This window comes from Cyprinodon tularosa, unplaced genomic scaffold (assembly GCF_016077235.1).
Source record: "Cyprinodon tularosa strain WSP-4 unplaced genomic scaffold, ASM1607723v1 ctg57, whole genome shotgun sequence".
In the NCBI taxonomy this organism is placed as follows: Eukaryota; Metazoa; Chordata; class Actinopteri; order Cyprinodontiformes; family Cyprinodontidae; genus Cyprinodon; species Cyprinodon tularosa.
In genome coordinates this window covers 912-24557 of record NW_024039307.1, presented here as the reverse complement: position 1 = coordinate 24557, position 23646 = coordinate 912, and the positions used below count along the sequence as shown (strand labels likewise).

Here is a 23646-nt window from a genome sequence, read left to right as displayed (position 1 = left end):
TTTTCGTTTTTACTGCAGCTGTAGCAGTGTTAAAGTATTGTTTTATAATTTAGGAAAAGTGCATTTCCTTCCAATGCTCATAGGGATACTTCACCATTCATAACCCAATCACGATGTCTGTCTCTAGCAAGCATATGATTACACAAAGAAACAATGTGACAAGATCCAAAATCCAAATACAAATCAGAGTACAGAAAACAAATAGTTGGTACCCCTTGTTTTATGAAAGAAAAAGCACACAATGGTCACAGAGATAACTTCCATGTAACAAACGTAAAAAGTTAATTACGCTTGACTTGTAATCAGTCAGTGGTCATATACTAATATATACACACACTAATATATATATATATATATACACACACTAATATATATATATATATATACACACACTAATATATATATATATATATATATATATATATATATATATATATATATATATATATATATAAATCGACAGATTCGGCGGTATTCATTCGCGGCAAATCATTGCAGCTTGGTGGCGGTGGCGTTAGCATAGTAGCATGGATGACGAGATGATCGAAAATGAACACAAGGGAGATCTAGTCCTATTGGCAGACATCCATTTAAAATGTAGGCAACGGCATGAAAAAAGTGGTTTCTACTTTTACTTTTATACTTTAAGTAAATTTACAAGCCTGTACTTTGTTACTTTTACTTGAGTAAAGAAGTTTAATCAGTACTTCCACTTTTACCAGAGTATTTTTTAACACAAGTATCTGTACTTTTACTCAAGTACGGAAAGTGAGTACTTTTGCCATCTCTGCAAACCAACCAGACATTGTGGTGGTGGACAAAAAACAGAGAAAAGCTGTTGTGGTTGACATAGCAATACCAAGTGACTGCAATATCAGGAAAAGGAACACGGAAAACTAGAGAAATATCAGGGGCTCAGAGAAGAACTGGAGAAAACCTGGAAGATAAAGGCATCAGTGGTCAATGGGGCACTCAATGCAGTGACCCCAAACCGGAGGAGTGGTGACAGCAGATCCCTGGAAATACATCAGACATCTCTGTCCAGAAAAGTGTAGTTCTAGAAACAGCAAAGATACAGCGCAAAACCCTCAAGCTCCCAGGCCTCTGGTAGAAGACCTGAGCTTGGAGAAAGAAAGGGAGATATTTTTTTTAATATAGGTAGTCACTGTGTGTGTGTGTGTGTACCATGCTCAACATTGACCAGAGGAAGCAAAGGAACTAGGTCTCAGGAGATCAGAAAGAAAATTATAGACATGTTTAAGATAAAGGCTGAAAGACAGTTGAGACAAAAATTTTACACTTTGCCAAGGTACATCAGATCTGTTTTCAGACGGAAAAAATGAAGCACATCAAGAAAAGAACAGTCCTCACTGTGAAACATGGAGGAGGCTCTGTTATGATATGGTGATGCTTTGCTTCATCTGGCACAGGGTGTATTGTATCTCTGCAGGGTACAATTAAATCTATAGACTAAAGGGGCAGCCATAATAAAAGTAAATAATTGCGATATGAACCAATAGACGAAAATCTTAACAATAGTGCCTGATTTGTAAATAATGAAAAACAATGAATGGCTATAAAACAAAACTATTTCCCCCAATGTTCCATATATGGCTATGTTCAATAAGACATGTTATACTTCAAATCATGCAACATATTTAGGCTCTAATTATTTTTTCAAAGCTGCAGTCTCTGTTCATCCAAACCAAAACAAATGATCTTTCCTCTGGAAGAAGCAAAGCATTAGGTAAAAATAAAATGAACAGGGAAGGTTTTCCAATCTGGAAAGATTTATTTATCAATTTATATTGTTCATATCAGCAAAGTCATTTGCCTAAACATTGTGCATAAAACATTTTAAGGAGATTGAAGTTAGTTCTTTTTTAGTGAGTAAAATTTATTTATAAAATGCTTTTAACAAACTCAACTTAATCCTAAAAATATTAAATCTTCCCAAGAAAATATGACATGATTAACATTCACCCTACTAACAAAGGATTGAATAATCAATATTTAACTTGGATTAACACGTTAAGCTTCACACACATCCAAAAAATGACAGACTGTTTTTCTTTTAAAAGTCATCTTTAATAAAGAGTTGTATGCTTCCACATATTTACAGGGCTGCATCACAGGTGGAGGAAAAACTTTCAAAATCTATTAATTCTGAAATACAGATTTTCCCTTGCAATAAAGGACAAAATAAAAGAAAAATAAATGTATTCCAGATGAGTTAAAAGGAAGAAGAACAATTAAGAGTTTATCTCTTGGGCCAGTTATGTCGGAATCCTCTGTAGGTATAAAACAGAAAATATTTATCATTAGATGTCTGAATGTGCAGAATTGGACAAACTTGACTATTCTAAATGTTTACCTGTTTGATTTGCCACTGAGGTATGACATACTTCTGTTTCCTGCAGAACTGTTGTTTTTTGGACCTTGAGGAAACCTCTGTGGACAAAAGAATGAAAGATATGGAGAACATATCTATTTTTGAAAATATATTTAGCAAATCTAAGAAAACTAGAGCTTCACCTTTTTCCTAAAGCCCTGTGCTTGCCGATTTGGATCAAACTGTGTGTCGTCCTTCGCTTTGGAGCCTGTAAAGCGTTAGCAGATGCAAAGATTAGGAGGTGGATATTGCAACAGAACACAAAGATGAACCCGTTAAGCCTACCATCAAAAACTTTCAGATCTGACTGAGCATAGTCAAAGGGTGTGAAGCTTTCTTTAGCAGGAGGTTCAGTCTTCTGTGCTTTCTCTGTTGATTTCATTAGCTTTTTACTTTGTTTAGTCACCTCTCCAACCTCACTGCCCTCCCTTGCCCTCTTCTTTGCACCATCCTTTGACTGCTGAAATTAGATTGACAGAAGCAAAAAGCTCAAAAACATTAGCATTGTCTACCTTAGCAATCATTTAGGTTAAATGGTGTCACTAGTGTGCACCTTCACTGCATATGAGCAGATGCTCTGATATCCAATATTTTTGTTACATTTGTCAAGTTAATGGAAAACACAATAACCAAATGATTGTTTAAAAAGTTAAAGATTTCCAAAGACAGAGGATGAATAATTTACCAATGAAGCAGCAAGATTAGAGTTATAATAACTAGAGTCCTCACGTTTATAGTCTTCAATTGTATCAAAATCAGATCTATTGCTAAATTAATCCTCATGAGGAATGTTTAATACGTTTTTAAGGCAAAAAAGCAGAAATACCTCTGTAAAAATGAATAAAAATGACCCCAAAAAACAAAGAACATTTGTTTTGAAAATATCTTTACAAACATTTATGTGGTGCAACTAGAAGTGTCCCAATGCAGACCAAGCATGACCTAAGATCTTGTATTACAGACAATAGTTTTTTTGTATTTCTATGCCTTAAGTCACTATATTTACATGTTAACAATCAGAATAAACATTTTCATAATTTGTGGTCAATATAAATGTATAAATGCACAGTTATCTGGGTCATAGGAACCACACAACATATTTTAATCGGAGGCATGCAGACTTTTGCTCAGTTTTTCTGATGATGTTTCTACACCTATTCAGGGCTCTTAGTTTATTCTGTCGGCTAATGCTACAGCGATCTGTGGTTGGAGTGCTGATGAGTTCTTGTAGACAGCAAACCATCGTTCTGGTGATTTGTTATTTACAAACCAGGAGGGGTGGGTGTTAGATTTGTGACTGAGTTGGAGGAGCATGAGCTCAAGTTTGCTTAATCAGTATAAAATTAATTCAGGTCATGTTTGGCTGCTTTTAGTTGTTTGGATTTTAAGGAAGTGATCAATTGATTGAATGCAATGGATAGCTATAAAAAAAAAGAAGAAAAGAAATTTGAAAAGGATGTCGGGAAACACAAAGGCTAACCGTATTACCCGTTTATCTACGTGGCTCTATTAAGCCACTTTCTTTAGAAAAGTCTTTATGTTATTCATCAACTCGTATAGATTGCTTTTTCCCATAAAAATAATTACTTTTCATATTTGAAAATCTTTTTTTCTTCTTCTAAAATTTGGTTTCTGAAGTTCACAGCTAAATAGGTATTTATATGGGTGGCAGCTTTATGCTTATTCTATTCATGTGATCATGCAAAGCATTTTATGGAGACCAGAATAATTAGTGATGCTGGAGCCTGTTTACTGCCTTTCATAACATTAACACAACGCTAGTGAAGAAAAAAACAAGAAAAAAAAAAACTAGCTCCTTATATAAAATCCTAATTAGAAAAAACACGTTGAAAAAGAGCCATCTGAAAGTGCCAATTTCCTGATATCTCAGCCAATTTTTCTCTGCAGTTGTCATGTGGGTGACTTTTACGTTTTGCAGGGCTTCTGCCAATATTTCTGACTACAATCCATGCTACTAGAGAGCACTAACAAGCCAACTTGCAGTGATTCTTTGCAGCATTGGTCACAGAGCCAATTACTTTGGCATTCCACACTCATGCATGCTTCTACTCCTGCAGGACTGAAATAGTAAAGCCTGGAGGAACACATGCAAGAGTCAAAGGACATGTCCTCCTTTAATTCAAGCTTACCCGGAATTTGTAATAAAGAACATGAAGGAAAGCATGTATATGAGTAACTCAGCAGGTATCATGTAATACAGCCAGAGAAAGAGATCTAACAGCAGGGTGGCTTTAGAGGGCAAAGAAGCTCCAGTTTCATTACAGTGGGGAAGAAATGTGCAATGACAAAGTCTTCAGCTCTCCAGTCCCATGCTGTGCTCTTAACTCTTCCCAAAGCACCTTATGTGAAAGATACATTTAAAAAAGTAACAACTGTGAGGGCGCTGCAGACTGGCAGATATAGTTTATCTGTCGTAGTATTGCCATGTTGGAAAGTTGGCTAAACCTGCAGAAAATCCGAGGCTACAGCAGAGGGTTAAGCTGACTGTTTAAGTGCTTCCTCCAGGCTCAACACAGCTCAACTTTTGCATCAAGCTTGTACCACTGCGAGTGGAAAAGAGAAAGTGGAAAACACAGGAGAATGGATGGCTTACTGCTGCTTGCTGGCGTACGGTGGTGATATTACGCAGGGACTCCTGGTAGCTCTGTTTAGCCTTGGTTCTTTCCTCTGTAGAAAAAAAAAATGTAATTCTTAAGAACTGTCAAAAATGGTTGCCTCATAGATAACTCAATCATTTTTACCTGACAGTTTCTTTGCTTGTTGTTTTGCTTCTTCAGTTGATTTCTTCTTGACCTCCATCTCTTTCTGCTGCTGTTCGATACTCTGCAGTTTCCATCTCTTGCTGATCTGTTCAGTTAAGAAAGTAAGGCTATGAAAACTCAATAAAGAAAAAAAAAAAAAGAAACAAAGAGGGCTCACCTCAAATATTTTTGAAGACGGGTCAAACTTAGCGTTTTTGTTCACATGCACACCAGTGGAGGGTAAATACTGAGGATTCAAAAAGAAGATAGGAATAAACTGTGATGGAAATCACAGATAATTAGTGGGTTGATGTTTTCTTATATTTTACCATTCTGAAAGGATTTTCAAAAGATTCAATAATGCGCCTGGCTTTGGTCTGGGCTACGGAGAGGGACTCTTGGTCAGCCGGAGTTTCCATTTCCTTAGAGAGAAAAGTCAGCCTCAGTAAATAAATCATCATAAAAAGACACAGACAACAGAAAAAAAAACTTTACAAACAACATTTTTTTAAAGCTCTTCCAAACTATTTCTATTTGGATCTTTCCCATTTTATCATTATATAACCATCAAATATATTACACTTTTTTGAAGTATGAATGACAACCAGACTTAAACTACCGTATTACACCTGGAGCCATTTGAAAAAAAAAATATTGGTAAAAATCTACTCTTAGGGTCTGATTTTCGGAGGGTTTGATCATCTTAAAACTTGGTTGTTCATGCAGAGCAGATCTTCATCTGTGTGCAAACCATCATTTAGCAGATTGTATTCTAATGACCAAACTACACATATTCATAGCTTGAGGATATGCAAATATAAACATTTACCAGATGCAAAACCATTTTCCTAACATGAAACTCAAATCCTTTTATGCACTATAAATAATATTCAGTATTTTCAAATGTATTATTTAAGCCATTATTACCTCGATCCTCATGGCTTATAACCTAAACCTTATTTTAGAGAAACAAACCCAAAAAACTTGCAGCTGTAATCACAACTACAGGTGGTTCTACAACATCCAGATACAGGGGAACTGAATAAAAATGTATGCCACACTTTTCAGAATTTTAATCAAAGATTTTCCATCGATTTCAAATCATATAATACAGTATTGCCCAGCATGTACCAGTAAACTGATCTTATGTGTGCATTGACTAAACACGGAAGCTTTAGGTTAATGAAAACTTTTGCAAGACAAGTATTTACCTGGAAAAGGGTAATTTTTGCTGGAGCCAAAAGGCTGCTTATTTTTTGCTCATCAACGTCCATTTTATGATCCTCCTCTGAGAAAAGGATTCCTTCTTTAACTGGGACTTCTAAAAAAGTGAAATAATAGATAAAAAAAATTGAATCCCATAATTTTTCTTCTCAGGTTTCAAGCCAGGTTTACCATCAGCTGTATCCTGAGGACGGTCGATCTCGGACCCCCTGGACGTATCATGTGGACCAAACAACGTCACTTCAGCCTGGATACAGATAATCATTTATTCATATGAGTCTAAATATTGGTTATCAAATATCGAGGTAGAAGTCGTCTTCAGCTGACCTTTTTAATAGGTGTAAGTCCTTTCTTCTTCTGAGCTGCAATCTCAGCCTGCGTGAATAAAATGAAATAAATCCAAGTTTCACCATGGAAGTATCACATCTCCAACTACTTCCATCAATTTCTCACCTTCAGGAGTGGCATCTCCCTGCCTTGCTGCACTAACAAATGAAGCTCATTGACCTGCTGCCTCACCAGCGGTGGGACGGGGTTACAACAAGCAATGATACCCTGAGGCTCTCTGAGGTGTGAAAACAAAAGATTTAAAAAAAACCTCATCAAAATAAAAAGGGGGGAAAGCAAAAGATAAATACAGATACTTAAGAATGATACATATGATGTTCTTACTTAGGCAGCTCTTCTGATATTTTGATCATCATATGAGTGGGCAGGACATATCTGGGGGAGAAAAAACACATAAAACATGATTAGAAAAAAAAAAAAAAAGAGAAAAAAATCCAGTCAAGTGGGCGAAGATGAGTTGATTCCCATGAGCTCTAAAAAAAAGGATGCAGGACATTTGAAGAACAGCAGGTCCACTGAGTTCACACAGCCTACCCGGTGCTTTCATCTTCCTGCCTGGCCAGCTTGTCCCTCCAGGCGTATAGCAGCCTGAACGTGGTGAGCTGCTGGGTGTTAAAGGACCTTTTCTGCTTCCTCTGGAGCTCCAAATACGACTCCTCTGTGTAGATTGGCTTCATGTATTTCTGTTGGAAGAGGGAAAAAGGGCGGAACATTGTAAGATGTGACAAAAGATAAAAGAACAAATTCCCAGTTAGAATATCAAATTACATCACTTCAGTATTTTCTTAAATCAATATATAAAAATAAAAAGCTAAGGATGATGACAGTCTCCCTTCTGCAATGTTTCCCTCGATGCCTGCGGTTATCTAACAACCTATTGGCTACTTGCTTCACATCCCAAGTGGAGGAAGCTTTCATGCATGCATCAGTGTAGTGTGATGTGGGCTAACCTTCAATGAAACGTCTTTGCTTTTGTTCCAGACACTCTGCAACAGGCCCGGCTGCCCGTGGTTCGACTCCAGCAGCTGTGCCCTCATGCAGTCGTAGATGTAAAGGAGATAGTGGGTGTCTGCGCGAGCATACTCGATCATCTCTTCTGGCAAGGGGCTACGACGACATAAGGCTGTAATTTAGCATTATTTTCTACATATGTTAAATCCCACCAACATACGGTGCTTCTAGAGGATTCACATTTTCTTTTGATAGAAACAAACCAAAAATTAAATGTTTTCCTTGTTTCAGTGTTTTACTTGAGGCAAAAATTTGAATCTTATGCACACAGTTTGTTTTTCTGTCTTATTTCCATAGATTTAAGCTGAACATCTTTTTGCCATTCCTTAAATAAAGACGAAATTGCTAGACAGTTTTCAACCTGAGCTTTGGATCTCTGCAGCTCCTCCAGAGGCATTGTAAATCCAAAAGCCTGGCTATACTTTCTTTAACTTCACTTTCTGCTGAACTCTCAGATAACAGCCCAATAAATCACACGCATGTTATGTGTACAAATCTGGGGTGTGGATAGCCTCTTGACAAAGCTAAATATTGCAAAAAGTGCCACTTAATAATACTGAAAAAAACAACAACTTTAAATTAATGAATGGGCCCATTTGTCAACATACCGAATCCTCCAGTCAGCCAGCTGGTAGCGTTTGTCGGAGTTCACGTTGCAGAACTGTTTGAGTAAATGGTCGAGGGAATGTCTGGCCAGGTTCAAGGCTCGGCTTGCCTGATGGGTGTCGAAAAGGTTGACAACATACAAGCCAAAGTCCCTCTGGAGCCACTCGATGTCAGAGTCAGCACCGTGGAAAACCTGGGAATGAAAAAACCAAAACATGATGATTTCTCATTTAGGTGATTTTTGCTATTCAGTTGGCAGATGGAGCCCACGCAGCACAGCACACTTCTTCCAAAGGTGTCCCTGCTGAGTGTGAGTCATGTTGGCTCCCACACTTCAAACGAATTCCTGCCAACTTCATCCAACTTCTTAGTACGATTGGTCTTTCAGAGACATCACACAATGTAAGAGCTCTATCTTTAATGAAATATCCATTACAACTTCTGACTACTCTTTAAATAAGAGACAACCCAGTCTCATGGGAAAATGTACCCCCACTACATTGGTCCACACTGCAAAACGTAGTGGAGGTACATTAATGGCCATTTTTTTGTGGTACTGTTACGTTTCTTCTGCCTATACGCTTTCTATTGTTTTACATCCTAGTCACGTGACTTTCAAGATTCCAGCTGGGAGAAGAAAAAAATATATATAGATGGCCGACATTCGCTCATTTTTTGTGGAAAGATTAATAACTTGAGTTTGTTTTTGCATTAAAATGAGTTTTGATTACATTTCTAGTGAGAAATGTATAGTTTGTTGAATATTTACTCAGGGAATGTACATATTCACTTGCTTGTTCGTTTCTTGCAAAGATTTTTCAAGATAATGTGAAACTGTAACATTTTGGTATAAACATGGCTGATATTTCTCTAACTTTTAGTGGGAAAATCAATAATTTCAATCAGTTTCTGCATTTAAATGGGTTTTGATTACATTTATAGCGAGAAGTGTTGGGTTTATTTACATAATATTTACTTAGTGAACATACATAATCACCCGCTTGCTAGTTTTTGCTACGGTTTTTCGGATCTCGTCAGGATTATGTGAAATTGCAACGTTTTGGCTGCTACCCATCGCCTAGCATTTAGCTGCCGCCCCGATTCAACATTGAATTCTTTGTGATTTAACTCCATCTGACGGATCAAACCCTCGCCACTGCGGCGTTGCGTCTGAGGTTGATTTTCAGATCAATGCATTACGTCGTGGCATACGGGAGAAACTAATTAAATTAGTTAAAAAAAGGATCATGGGTTAAGATCGGATGTGTTTTATTTGGAAATCTACCGGATCCTTTGTGCATTTCACTTCCTGTTTGGTGCGATCTCATTTGGGTTTTGACCCGATTTTGACCAAAGAGGAACAAAAACAAAAATAAAAAACAATTTAAATACACAACCAGCATATCTGGAATCAATAACAGAGAGCATACATAATCACCCGCTTGCTAGTTTTTGCTACGGTTTTTCGGATCTCGTCAGGATTATGTGAAATTGCAACGTTTTGGCTGCTACCCATCGCCTAGCATTTAGCTGCCGCCCCGATTCAACATTGAATTCTTTGTGATTTAACTCCATCTGACGGATCAAACCCTCGCCACTGCGTGCGTTGCGTCTCAGGTTGATTTTCAGATCAATGCATTACGTCGTGGCATACGGGAGAAACTAATTAAACTAGTTAAAAAAAGGATCATAAAAGGAAATATAATAATATAAAAGATATTTATAGATTAAGGAAAGCATTATTTATTTATCTTCAGAATACAAAATTTAAAAATAGAATTTAATAGATGTAAAACAATGTTGCTACACACTCATGAACAGTAGGTGGCGGTATGCCCGCCCCTTCCCTAGAGCCCGGTGGGATCGAAAACATTTTGAATGGAAATCAGTGGGGAGAAATTAATAAACTTCTGGTCCCAGTCGCTCTCTGTCACTGATTCCTGATATGCTGGTTGTGTATTCAAATTGTTTTTTGTTTTTTTTTAGTTCCTCTTTGGTCAAAATCTGGTCAAAACCCATCAATGAGATCGCACCAAACAGGAAGTTAATTGCACAAAGGATTCGGTAGATTTCCAAATAAAACACATCCGATCTTAACCCATGATCCTTTTTTAAAACTAGTTTAATTAGTTTCTCCCGTGTGCCACGACGTAATGCATTGATCTGAAAATCAACCTGAGACGCAACGCACGCAGTGGCGAGGGTTTGATCCGTCAGATGGAGTTAAATCACAAAGAATTCAATGTTGAATCGGGGCGGCAGCTAAATGCTAGGCGATGGGTAGCAGCCAAAACGTTGCAATTTCACATAATCCTGACGAGATCCGAAAAACGTAGCAAAAACTAGCAAGCGGGTGATTATGTATGTTCACTAAGTAAATATTATGTAAATAAACCCTACACTTCTCGCTATAAATGTAATCAAAACCCATTTAAATGCAGAAACTGATTAAAATTATTGATTTTCCCACTAAAAGTTAGAGAAATCTCAGCCATGTTTATACCACAATGTTAGTTTCACATTATCTTGAAAAATCTTTGCAAGAAACGAACAAGCAAGTGAATATGTACATTCCCTGAGTAAATATTCTGGCAACAAACTATACATTTCTCACTAGAAATGTAATCAAAACTCATTTTTATGCAAAAACAAACTCAAGTCATTAATCTTTCCACAAAAAAAATGAGCGAATGTCGGCCATATATTTATTTTTTTTCTTCTCCCAGCTGGAATCTTGAAAGTCACGTGACTAGGACGTAAAACAATAGAAAGCGTATAGGTAGAAGAAACGTAACAGTACCACAAAAAAATGGCCTTTAATGTACCTCCACTACGTTTTGCAGTGTGGACCAACGTAGTGGGGGTACATTTTCCCATGAGACTGGGTTGTAAGAGAACAGAAAGATCATTCCTAACACTGAGGTTTAATACTTGAAATGTTATTTGTAAAATCCATTACCAATGCAATAAATGGCCAATCTGCTCTAATTATTGTTATGCAGTTTTCCTCCAAGAGACCTGTCAGTTTCTACTAAAACAACACAGGTGAGAATCAGGAGCACAAGAGTCCACACGCCAGAAGACAAACACCAGGTAGTATCTGCAGAAAACTCTAATACCCTGACATTAGTGGTAAAAGCAAACAGAAAAAACATGCTAAAGCTTAATTAATAGTTTCAGAACTTAATGGATTAATCTGTCCTTCTGTCAACTAAATAATATTGAATCCCATTGGTCCAAACAGGCAGACCAGCAGGTGGTTGAACAGTATCTAGTCAACTAAATGCTGATATCCCTTTTTGCATTTTAACATTTATGGTAAAATCTCCTTAGGTTATACAAAAGACAAGTTTTTAAAGAATAAGCAGGTGACATATTATTCCCCCCAATAATTCATTTCTACTGTAAGAGGATATAAGAAAGAATTTATTGATAGAACTATGTCTTTACTTTTACTATACTGGGGTCAGTGAAGGCCTCGTTGAGGATGTACATTTCACTGCGGAGCTCCAGAGTGTCGATGATGAAGTCTTCCTCTCTGGTGGAGATCTGCATCAGGCAGGTGAGACCGAGAAAACTCCTGTAGGAATGGTGCTGTCATAAAAAAAAAAGAAGAAAGAGTTAAAACTTTAAAAAAGCAACAATACATTTTAGCACAACTGCATGTTTAAAAAAATGCTCTAGATCTTTATGCCCCTGTCACACCTTGAAGATTTAGACCAGCGTATGCCTGACGTACGGAAAATGTTGCAAAATGTTGCATACGTTGGATAAGTTATGGGTACGTTATGTGTAAGTTATGATCACGCTGAAGTACGCTGGCACACATCGACACACGCCAAGTATGCCACTGTTTGCCATACGTGGGGCATAAGTTACAATTAAGTTATTTGATCGTTGACATACATTAAGTGTATGTTACTCATTAGGCGTGGCGTCTAGGTTATCCAAAACATATGAGTAACTTGTGCATAACTTATGCGTAACTTATCAGAACTTATCCCCAACTTATATAAATATATTTGACGACTTAAAGCTACTGCTTAATGGCGTATTGGCAGCGTTTTGGTATAAAATAGGGTTCACAGGAGGAAAACATCTGTACTCCTTCAGACTTTATCTCCATCATAGGGTGAGCATGAAGGTGTGTTGTTGGATGCATCCTCCCTGTGTTCACACCCACGGCCAACAAACTTCCTAGCAGACATGACACATAATCTGCAGCAATTGCAAACCTTCTTTCTTTCTTTTTTCTTTTTGGGTGGGCGCCTCAGGGCGCATTGCTGCCTCCCTCAGGACACTTCATGGACATCATGCTGCGATGCGCTATACATAAATTAGGCTGTCGTTAGACATAAGTTCTGGACTCATGAATACGCTATGTATACGCCCAACATAAAACAAAAAAATACATAGGAAGTTCAGCGTATGCGTATTCTGGGACGTCAGGCAGACGCTGGCTAAAGCAGCAAGGTGTGACAGGGCCCTTAGTTATGATTCTTTTACTTTGATTTGGATAAAATATTATCTCCATACCTCAAGATCCACTGCAAATTCAGATAATCTGCACAGCTTCTCGTTAAGAGTGACCAGGTCGTCCAGTGAGTCAATAAATGATAGCTTGGTCTCAGCCATGGGTTTGTACATCTGGGAAACAAAAATACATTTTACCTTTAAAGTCATCCGTTCATAGGGCCGTTTCAGGAAAAGAGGATTAAAATTCCTTAAATTAACCAATTATCATTGCTTTTACAAAGCTTAATATCCTCAAATCTCAACTTTGTAGGAGACGGTCCAGAGTCTTGGAGATCCTTATGAAAGTTTGGTCTGATCAATCAGATCCTGCATATCATAAAGCAATTTAAAATGGATGGAGAACCTGTGGGATGTGGAAAAACTCAAGACTAAAGAAAAAATCTAGCCTGGACGCTTTTAACAACCTAAAGAAAATCAAAGTAAGGCAAATTGACAAAAACATCCAGTTGTGAGAACTCATGCATTAAAGGGAGCGCAGCTTCACTCTAAAAGTTAATGGTAACATGAGATTCAGAAATTTTAGACTCACAGAAAAAGTAAGATGTATAAAAACGTGAACGTCTCACTGCAAACTTTTATAACTTTATTTTCCTGGAATTGATCCTAGACTCGCGTGTATTTTCTCACCTGTATTAGAGGTCACCAGCACATGTCAAAATAACCATAGCAACGAGATGTCATAAGAAAGTTTGTAAAACACACTTCCGGGATGTTTGTTAGAGCCGAAAAATATCTTGAATGACATTAGTGATTCACATAAAAAAGTCTACCAGCCGGTCCTACAATGTCTGGATGAAGTCCCAAAGACGCTGCCTGGCTCCTGCACTGAGCCTAATTATTGCTTAATGCTTATAATTGTTAATATTTTAAAATGAACATTTTTTTTTTTGAGTTTTTACTCACGGGTGGCCAATTTTTTGAACAGTAGGCTGTCAGGAAAGGGGGTATGAGAGAAGAGACATGTGAGAAAGGACCACAGGTCAGATTCAAACCCGGGTCGGCCGTGTCGAGGAGTAAGGCCTCCGTACATGAGTCGAACGCCTTAACCAATGCTCCACCTGCACGCCCTATTACTCACATTTCCATTAGGAGCGGCATCACAATACAAGCAAGTGAAGTACACTTTGTTTGAAACCGTTTAGGACTTTGCCAATATTAACAAATGTTGGGCGTCATGCACAGTGCCTACTGGAATTCTCTTCCTAATACAGCTACTTTTCAGGATAGTTTATAACATTAAAGTATCTATAAAGTAATTCTGAGTTAAGCCGACCAACGTGCCACTTCAGACATGAGAGACCTCTGTACATCATAAATACAGGCACTGCTTCGTGATGAAAATGGTTTTAATTTATAAAAGGAAAGGCAACATTTTGCAGATCGTGCCTTATAGAAATATATGATCAGTTACGGCTCCAATTCCATTTAGAAATAGGCTCCTCAATTAAATTAAATTCAAAAAAACACATAGCATATTGAATTGGGTTTTCAGGAGAGCTGTAATTTAAAGCAGCTATAGAAAAGGATTGATGCAACTAAAAGCCACTAAGAATGATATCTGGAAATGCTGAACCAATACCTAAACCTATTAAGTCTTAAGGTCAGCTGCATCAAAGGCTCAGCTCCTGCATAATCAGAGCTATAAATCACCATGTTCCACTTTGCATATGGATGTCATAACGAATGTCATCCAAGTATCGAAAAATAAAAACTGTTTTAGCCCTGTGAAAATATACTGAACTTTTTAAAAGAATGATGTATTTAGCTGTAGCAGCAGATAGCTGCTCAGCCACAATCATCACCAAAAGCTATGCAGTAGCAGTAATTTAAAGATGGGTAATAATATGGTAGACAAAGATTAGATTGGGCTAGGGCTATAAAATATGTTTGGTATATGTGGCGGTATTACCTGAGGCTCTGGTTTAGACAGTAAGCTTTCTGGTACAGTTAGGTGGTCCAGCTCATATTGGTATGGATGTGCAAACCTGCACAAAACAACAGTCATTAGATCATCAAAAAAAAAAGAGAAAAAAAATGTTTTTTTTAAAAACTCAACAACACAATCCTTACATGTCTTCCACATGTTCCTGAGTCCTCTGCTGGTGGATAAAGTCAGCCAGGGCAGCAGGGACATCGAGGTCTTCAGGCCTCTCTTTACGTATTTGTTTGTTTGAGAAATCTACAGTTTAAGGGATAAATGCATTCAGATTGACAAAAGATGTAAACCAGTGAGGATTAGATGTGATACCATGAGGATCAAGAGCTTGACATACACGATGGAAGTGGCTTCACTGCATTCGGCTTGATGAAAATCTTGGGAACAAAAGGCGTATTGCTGTTGTCAACTTTCTCCTTGAATTTCAGCTGGGGCCTCGCCACGTTCTTGGCATGAAGAAGTCGGAAAGTTTCTGATCGAGAGCTGGAACCCTAAAGGATTAGCAGAGATAAACCAATTACAATTTCTCTTAACTTTAATTAAACAACATGCAGCAAGCTGTCGCTACATATTTATAGTGAAACCAGATGGATTTTGAAAAGCAATCAGCAAACTTTGAGTACATTTCCTCTTGTAAAAACTTTACCACCTTCCCACACATTTCAGCTCTTTAGGTTGAATCACGAGTCAATCCCTCCCTCCTTTCCTATGCATGATGCTCCACAAAAAAATAAGTATTTTAAATGTTCAAATTGGCTGTGCCAAACTCCAGGACATGTGGGCTGATGTCTGGCAACTTTTAGATCAATCTCTCTTTAGAGAGATTTTTAGCAGGACTTGTAGAACTTTAATGCACAAGAGAGAGGCAGATCAGCCATTTGATTCATGTTTACTGGACCTGGAATACATTAAACATCCTTGGATCAGAGGTTTGGATTGCCACACATTAAACACAGCTGAATTTGGGTCAAACCCTTATTGAAAAAAAGAAAAGAAAAACTGTGACGAGACGACTGCTATTTAAATGATCTTACCTTACGATTCCAGCTGGAAACAACTATTTTGGGAGGCTGAAACCCAGCAGGCATAACAGGATTCTGGCTCCTGTTCACCCCATCAGCTTCATCAAGGAGGATACCCTGTCAGTTAGGACACCAGAGCTTGGTTGGTTTGAGGAAAATGTTTTAAATGTTAAAAATGGTTTCCCGGGCAAAGTTTCAGGTCTTACCGCTCTTTCGAGAATAACATCGTTTGAGTCTACAACCAAGTCAAACCTCTCCTCCACTCCAGTCAGTTTGTTCTGGTCTCTTATGTGAGATCTACAGCCATGATGCTGCATTATCTGACTCATGCTGACACAGACACAAAAAACAAACAAAAAATAATAATCTGACAACTGCTTTTTGTTAATGCTAGATAAAAAAAAATGGAATTGATATATCACACAGTCCAATAAAAGCAACACTCACCAGTGCAAAAGCTTATCTCCTTGACTCTCACAGAACTCCTGGAAGCCAGGAAAGCTCCGATAGAAATCATAATCGTCTCCAGCCTGAGGTAAACCAGCTGAGGCTTTAGTGGCTGATAACACAGCCCCCAAACCATACTGTGGAGACGAAGGAGAGAACATTAGAGAATCAAAACTGGAAACCAGCAGAAACTAAATGTAACAGGGAAAAATAAATAAATAAACTGTTTACTGTAGTTTCTGGAACATGGTGTTAAGAAAATGTACTTTTTAACAACAAGGTAAATTTTGGTTAGGGCTGCAATTAAAAATTAGTTTGTAAAGCTATTAATCTGTCAATTATTTTTTCAATTAATAACCGGATAGCAAAAGATTTCTTACAGAAGACTTTAAAATAATTAACAGATTAATAGCTTTACAAACTAATTTTTAATTGCAGCCCCAACGAAAATTTACCTTGTTGTTAAATACATATATATAGATATTTTTCTTTACAATCTTGGTATAATTACTGATCTATGTAAGTTTCTATACCCCATTAAAGGATTAATCGAGTAATAAATTAGTTGATTTTAATAATCGATTAAACAGATGAATTGTTTCAGTCCTAATGTTGATAGGTTAGTAATAAAACCTTCTGTATTTGAGTCCAGAACAGCTGTTTACTGGCAATGCAACCATTTTTAAGTGCTTTATACCAACATTTTAATTTCAAGAGAAATTAAAAAAATGTTTTTTTTTCCATATAAAGTTGTTCTATCCAGAGGGGCGACTCATAAAGATAATAATTTTAACTTGAATTTGTCAGTTGCAAAAAAAATGTCGACATGGTGTATTATTAATAAAAATTTTTTCACACAGCTACTTAGACTATTTAGTTTACTTAAGGTCATTTTTTTCATGACAATAAACCTAGGGTGATATTTTATAAGCTTTATTTTCCACGAATTACTCAATTACTCGACAGTTTTTAGTTTAAAAACTACAGAGTCCCCCCCATTACACAGCTGAGGTCTTCAGTAAGGAAATGCTACATCCATTAGCTAATTAGCAACTAGTCTACACTCGATTATGCACAGCAAGGGGACGTTTTGTTTTAAGGTAACATTATATGCTTTATTGTTTGTCATCTTAAAGCTTTTCTTATGGTGTGACTAGCTCGTAGCTAACAGGCTCCTCCACGTTGCCTTCTCTCCCAGGACTAAAGACTCTGATTCAGACTTACTTTAACGAAGGCGTCTACGTCTTTGAAACCAGGACACAGTTCACTTTCCTCTTCATTGTTGCCCTCTGCATTATTTTCCTGAGGTCGCCTGGTTGATTCCTTTTTCTTCGAGGTTTTCATAATTTAATCCCTCCTGTGTACATGCGTATCACAGGAAGTAACCCTTTTGGCATCTGTTTTCTTCGGCGACTAGCTAAAAGACATTGAGGAACTACAGCGCCCCCTGTCAGTGGAAGAACTAAATGCAAAAAAACATCCAGTTCAAAGCAGGCTTACCAGCCTTATGCTTGTCTGTCTATCTATCTATCTATGTATCTATCTATCTATGTATCTATCTATCTATCTATCTATCTATCTATGATAGTTAAACTATAGAATATATTATACATATAATATAGTTTATTGTATAAAAAAGCCCTTATTATGTACAGCAGTTAAACTGGAAATTTATATATATATATATATATATATATATATATATATATATATATATATATATATATATATATATATATATATATATATATATATATATATATATATATAAATATATATATAAAAAACAGTATGTGCCCGGTGTACTGATGATAGGTTAAAATAACTTGCAGTGTGCTGCACAATTGCACACATACTTGGTACACATGCTTAGTAAAACCTTCACAGAGGTAAGTTAACGGGGCCGGAATGTACAGCTAATTCAATTAAAAAATAAAATTCACAGTTTATTGATGAATACTGTAAAATTAGGGAGTAACATTATTTCACGGATACAAGTCAACACACAATTAAAGTTTGCCCTGGCAGTGAAACAGAATTAAAAAAGAACCCAATAAAAAGTGAACAGGAAGGAAACAAAAAACTTTGATTTTTTACAGGTAGCCGCTATCACATTGCTTTTTGGGCTTCAAATAGTTTGACCCAAAGTTAATTTTGGGTCTGCATAGTGCTTCCATGTTTTTTTTGACTCACATCAGTATACGCTGATGCCTTTTCAAATGCTAAGTTTTGCTCAGAAATCCAACTGCTTTTTGCCACAAATCCTGCAGGAGCAGGCGCTGGTCAACAGTGCATCCATCCAATGCAGTGATACTGCAGACACAGCAACATCTTCTTTGTGTTGCCTGATCTTGGCTGGGAAAGGTGCATCGGGATACTACGACCATGAGGGGGCAGTGTGGACATTATAACACTGTGGTAACTATGGAACAGCTGCTGCACTGGGAGAAGCAATATGCACCAATCATGTAATCACCAGCATCTCTGCAAAATATATCCATCTTTCAGTGTTACACTATGATTTAGAAATAACCACTGAAAATCTTTCATTTCTCCTTGTGTTAACATTAACCGCACAACCCATTGTCCTGGTCCAGTGGTCGATAGCATGTGAAGAGCTCAAGTATTGACACACCACCTCATTATAAATGATCTGTGGTGTGTGGGGAGAAACCTCTCTTTTCTTCACTTCCCATTTGAATCGATCTGTTCACAAGGTCCTCTCCTTCTTATTATCTTAAAAGCATCTCTGCAACACTAGTTAGATCAATATTTCACAGCAGCTTTCTATGTCATTCTGTTGTTTCAGTGGAAAGTCTCTGAACTTCCCGAAAGCCCTAACAAACCCAGATCTGTTGAAAGAGAGAGCTGTGTAAGGCCAACAGCTTGACTCAGCTCTATAAGATGATCTTGGATATATTAGATGTATAATTACACTCATTAAATGTGTTTTAATAATGGTTCTCATAGTGATGCGTAACAATACAAATATCACATCAAATCCTCTTAAGAGGACTGCAGCCATTTTCCCCCATTTTATAAGCTTTTTCTTTATATAATATGTTTTATAGGTACCATGGCACCCAAGGGCTCTCCTTGAATTCCTCATGCAGTAAAAAACAGTAAATCTGCTGATACTGAAAATAGAATAACCATAGAAAAGCAGAAAAATTCACAAGAAGATTCTCAGTGAACTGTTTTTATTAAGTCCCTCATTTAGAAAACACAAATCCACCAAACAATAATACATGCACATCTTCCGCATATCAACTGTTCACTTTTCAATGTGAAAATGTTTAAGTCAAAGATCTCACAGAGATCACCAGGACATGAAAATACTGAGGAGTCACAAATAAAAAAGGCCAAGCGTTGTCATCTGGAGCTCCAATTATCATTTTCACTGATATATTTTAAGCTATGAAATTTAGGTATCTTAAATTGTTTTACAGTCAAATTTTCCAACTGTGAATAATAATAACCAAAAAATATATATATAAAAACCAAAAAAATATTAATAGAGCGTATTTAGTTTTGTGGTACATTACATCAGGCCACAGAAAACTGACATAGCAGCCGGAACATTTTCTATTCCAAATTCAAGTAATTTTTGAAGATATTTTCAAGTCCAAATAGGACATGAAAATCAGATCTCAGAATTGAGAGGGGAACATATTACATACAGCTCAGAGCCCTCAATTTTTATTGGCAGCATTGGTAGACAGTAAGAACACCTAAAATAAATTCATCATTTTTTACAATATAGAAGCCTGCCATAACTTCAACCTTTAGGACATTTAAGCCTCTAAAAATTCCAAAATATTAATGTAACCAACAATATATAATGCAGGTTAATGAAGGTTTCTGCAGGTAAAGTTTAAGTAAGATCATTATACTTCAAACTAAAGTCCTATATAAATAGGAAATATATCCTAAGATAATTCAGATTTTTAAATTATTTCAAATTCTAGAAAGAAAATAAATACTAATAAATATTTAATATACAAATAGGCTGCTTGAAATGAAACAGGTAGGTTTAAGAACTGTTAACCAAATTCTTACAAAAATAATTATATCCTAAAGGAAACTTAACTTTCCTATTTCAAAACTACAAAAGAGAAAAATTGTCATCAGTATCTCCCCAAAGTATCTCCCTTTTAACATTTTTTAAAAATGCAAAAAAAAAAAAAAAAAAAAAAAAAAAATATATATATATATATATATATATATATATATATATATATATATATATATATATATATATATATATATATATATATATATATATATATATATATATATATATATATATATATATATATATATATATATATATATATATATATATATATATATATATATATATATATATATATATATATATATATATATATATATATATATATATATATATATATATATATATATATATATATATATATATATATATATATATATATATATATATATATATATATATATATATATATATATATATATATATATATATATATATATATATATATATATATATATATATATATATATATATATATATATATATATATATATATATATATATATATATATATATATATATATATATATATATATATATATATATATATATATATATATATATATATATATATACCCCTCCTTGAACCGCCACCTTAACGTGGTGGAGGGGTTTCAGCGCCTGAGTGATCCCAGAGGCTATGTTGTCGGGGGCTAAATGCCCCTGGTAGGGTCTCCCAAGGCAAACAGGCTCTGGGTGACAGGTCAGACGAAGAGCGGTTCAAAAACCCTTATGATGAGGACTACAGCGAGGCACGTGACGTCGCCCGGTACGGCGGAGCCGGGACCCCACCCTGGAGCCAGGCCTGGGGTTGGGGTTCGTCGGCGAGCGCCTGGTGGTCGGGCTCTTCCTCGCGGGACCCGGCCGGGCCCAGCCCGAAGGAGCGACGCGAGGCCATCCCCCAGTGGGCCCACCACCTGCAGGGGGAACCATGAGGGACCGGTGCATAGAGGATTGGGCGGCAGTCAGAGGCGGAGACCTCGGCGACCTGATCCGCGGGCGCTTGAACTGGCTCTGGGGACGTGGAACGTCACCTCACTGGCGGGGAAGGAGCCCGAGCTTGTGCGGGAGGTGGAGCGATACCGGCTAGAAATAGTTGGGCTCACCTCTACGCACAGTCAGGGCTCTGGAACCCAGCTCCTTGAGAGAGGCTGGACTCTCTTCTACTCTGGAGTGACCCGCGGGGAGAGACGGAGGGCGGGGGTGGGGCTGCTTGTCTCCCCTCAGCTCAGCCGTCTCGTGTTGGAGTTCACCCCGGTAGATGAGAGGGTCGCATCCCTTCGCCTTCGGGTCGAAGGGAGGACTCTGACAGTTGTTTCGGCCTATGGGCCGAACGGCAGTACAGAGTACCAGGCCTTCTTAGCATCCTTGGGGAGGGTGTTAGAAAGCGCCCCTCCCGGGGATTCCATCAGTCTGTTCCAGACTTCAACGCCCACGTGGGAAACGACAGTGACACCTGGAGGGGCGTGGTCGGGAGGAACGGGCCCCCAGCTCTGAACCTGAGTGGTGTCTCATTATTGGACATCTGTGCAAGTCATGGATTGTCCATAATGAACACCATGTTCAAGCATAAGGATGTCCATCCTTGCACCTGGCACCAGGACACCCTAGGCCGAAGGTCGATGATCGACTTTGTAGTCGTATCTTCTGATCTTCGGCCGCATGTCTTGGACACTCGGGTGAAGAGAGGGTCGGAGCTGTCCACCGACCACCACCTGGTGGTGAGCTGGATACCCTGGAAGAGGAGGAAGCCTGAAAGACTCGGCAGGCCCAAACGTGTAGTGAGGGTCTGCTGGGAACGTCTGGTGGAACCCTCGGTCAGGGACGTGTTCAACTCCCACCTCCGGGAGAGCTTCTCTCAGGTTCCGAGGGAGGTTGGAGACATGGAGTCCGAATGGGCTGTGTTCTCTGCCTCTATTGTCGATGCGGCTGCCCGTAGCTGTGGCCGTAAGGTTTGCGGTGCCTGTCGTGGTGGCAATCCCCGAACCCGGTGGTGGACACCGATAGTAAGGGATGCTGTCAAGCTGAAGAAGGAGTCTTATCGAGCTTGGCTGGCTTGTGGGACTCCTGAAGCAGCAAGCAGGTACCGTGAGGCCAAGCGTGTCGCGGCCCGGGCGGTTGCAGAGGCAAAATCTCGGGCCTGGGAGGAGTTCGGAGAGGCAATGGAAAAAGACTATCGGTTGGCCTCAAAGCAATTCTGGCAAACCGTCCGGCGCCTCCGGAGGGGAAAGCAGTGCTTCGCTAACACTGTTTTCAGTGGGAGTGGGGAGCTGCTGACCTTGAAGGAGGATATTGTCGGGCGATGGAAGGAATACTTTGAGGATCTCCTCAACCCGACAGACACGCCTTCCATGGGGGAAGAAGAGACGGGGTGCTTGGGGCTGGATTCATTCATCACCCAGGCTGAAGTCACCGAGGTGGTCAAAAAACTCCACGGTGGCAAGGCTTCGGGGGTGGACGAGATCCGTCCTGAGTATCTTAAAGCTCTGGATGTTGTTGGGCTGTCATGGTTGACACGTCTATTCAGCATTGCGTGGAGGTCGGGAACAGTCCCCCTGGATTGGCAGACTGGGGTGGTGGTTCCCCTCCATAAGAAGGGGGACCGGAGGGTGTGTTCCAACTATCGGGGAATCACACTTCTCAGCCTCCCCGGAAAGGCCTATGCCAGGGTGCTGGAGAGGAGAGTCCGGCTGATTGTCGAACCTAGGCTGCAGGAGGAGCAGTGTGGTTTTCGTCCTGGCCGTGGAACAGTGGACCAGCTCTACACCCTCTGCAGGATGCTTGAGGGTTCTCGGGAGTTTGCCCAACCAGTCCACATGTGTTTTGTGGACTTGGAGAAGGCATTCGACCGTGTCCCTCGTGCTGCCCTGTGGGGGGTGCTCCAGGAGTATGCAGTCGGGGGCCCTTTATTAGGGGCCATCCGTTCTCTGTACAATCGGAGCAGGAGTCTGGTTCGCATTGCCGGCATTAAGTCGGACCTGTTCCCGGTGCATGTTGGACTCCGACAGGGCTGCCCTCTGTCACCGGTCCTGTTCATAACTTTTATGGACAGGATTTCTAGGCGCAGCCAAGGACCGGAGGGGGTCTGGTTCGGGGACCAGCGGATCTCATCCCTGCTTTTTGCGGATGATGTAGTTCTGCTGGCTCCCTCCTGCCAAGACCTACAGCGTGCGCTGGGGCGGTTCGCAGCCGAGTGTGAAGCGGCCGGGATGAGAATCAGCTCCTCCAAGTCCGAGGCCATGGTTCTCGACCGGAAAAAGGTGGCTTGTCCCCTTCAGGTTGGAGGA

The 23646-nt window shown here is 38.7% G+C and overlaps 1 protein-coding gene across 1 annotated transcript; it reads right to left on the bottom strand.

The window, feature by feature from the left end:
* Positions 1–2066: 2066 nt before the first annotated feature.
* Positions 2067–17691, bottom strand: exosc10 (exosome component 10). The gene is made up of 25 exons (XM_038306000.1): positions 17509–17691; positions 16285–16421; positions 16044–16167; positions 15850–15954; positions 15153–15306; positions 14950–15058; positions 14789–14864; positions 12880–12990; positions 11794–11937; positions 8346–8536; positions 7677–7833; positions 7261–7409; positions 7051–7101; positions 6832–6943; positions 6706–6753; positions 6550–6625; positions 6366–6475; positions 5484–5576; positions 5333–5401; positions 5155–5260; positions 5007–5080; positions 2678–2852; positions 2536–2600; positions 2375–2451; positions 2067–2291 (listed from the first exon to the last, which is right to left on the bottom strand). Exons 1-25 carry the CDS (start codon positions 17626–17628, stop codon positions 2261–2263), a joined length of 2664 nt encoding a protein of 887 aa, XP_038161928.1. The 5' UTR covers positions 17629–17691; the 3' UTR covers positions 2067–2260.
* Between the last annotated feature and the right edge of the window lie 5955 nt (positions 17692–23646).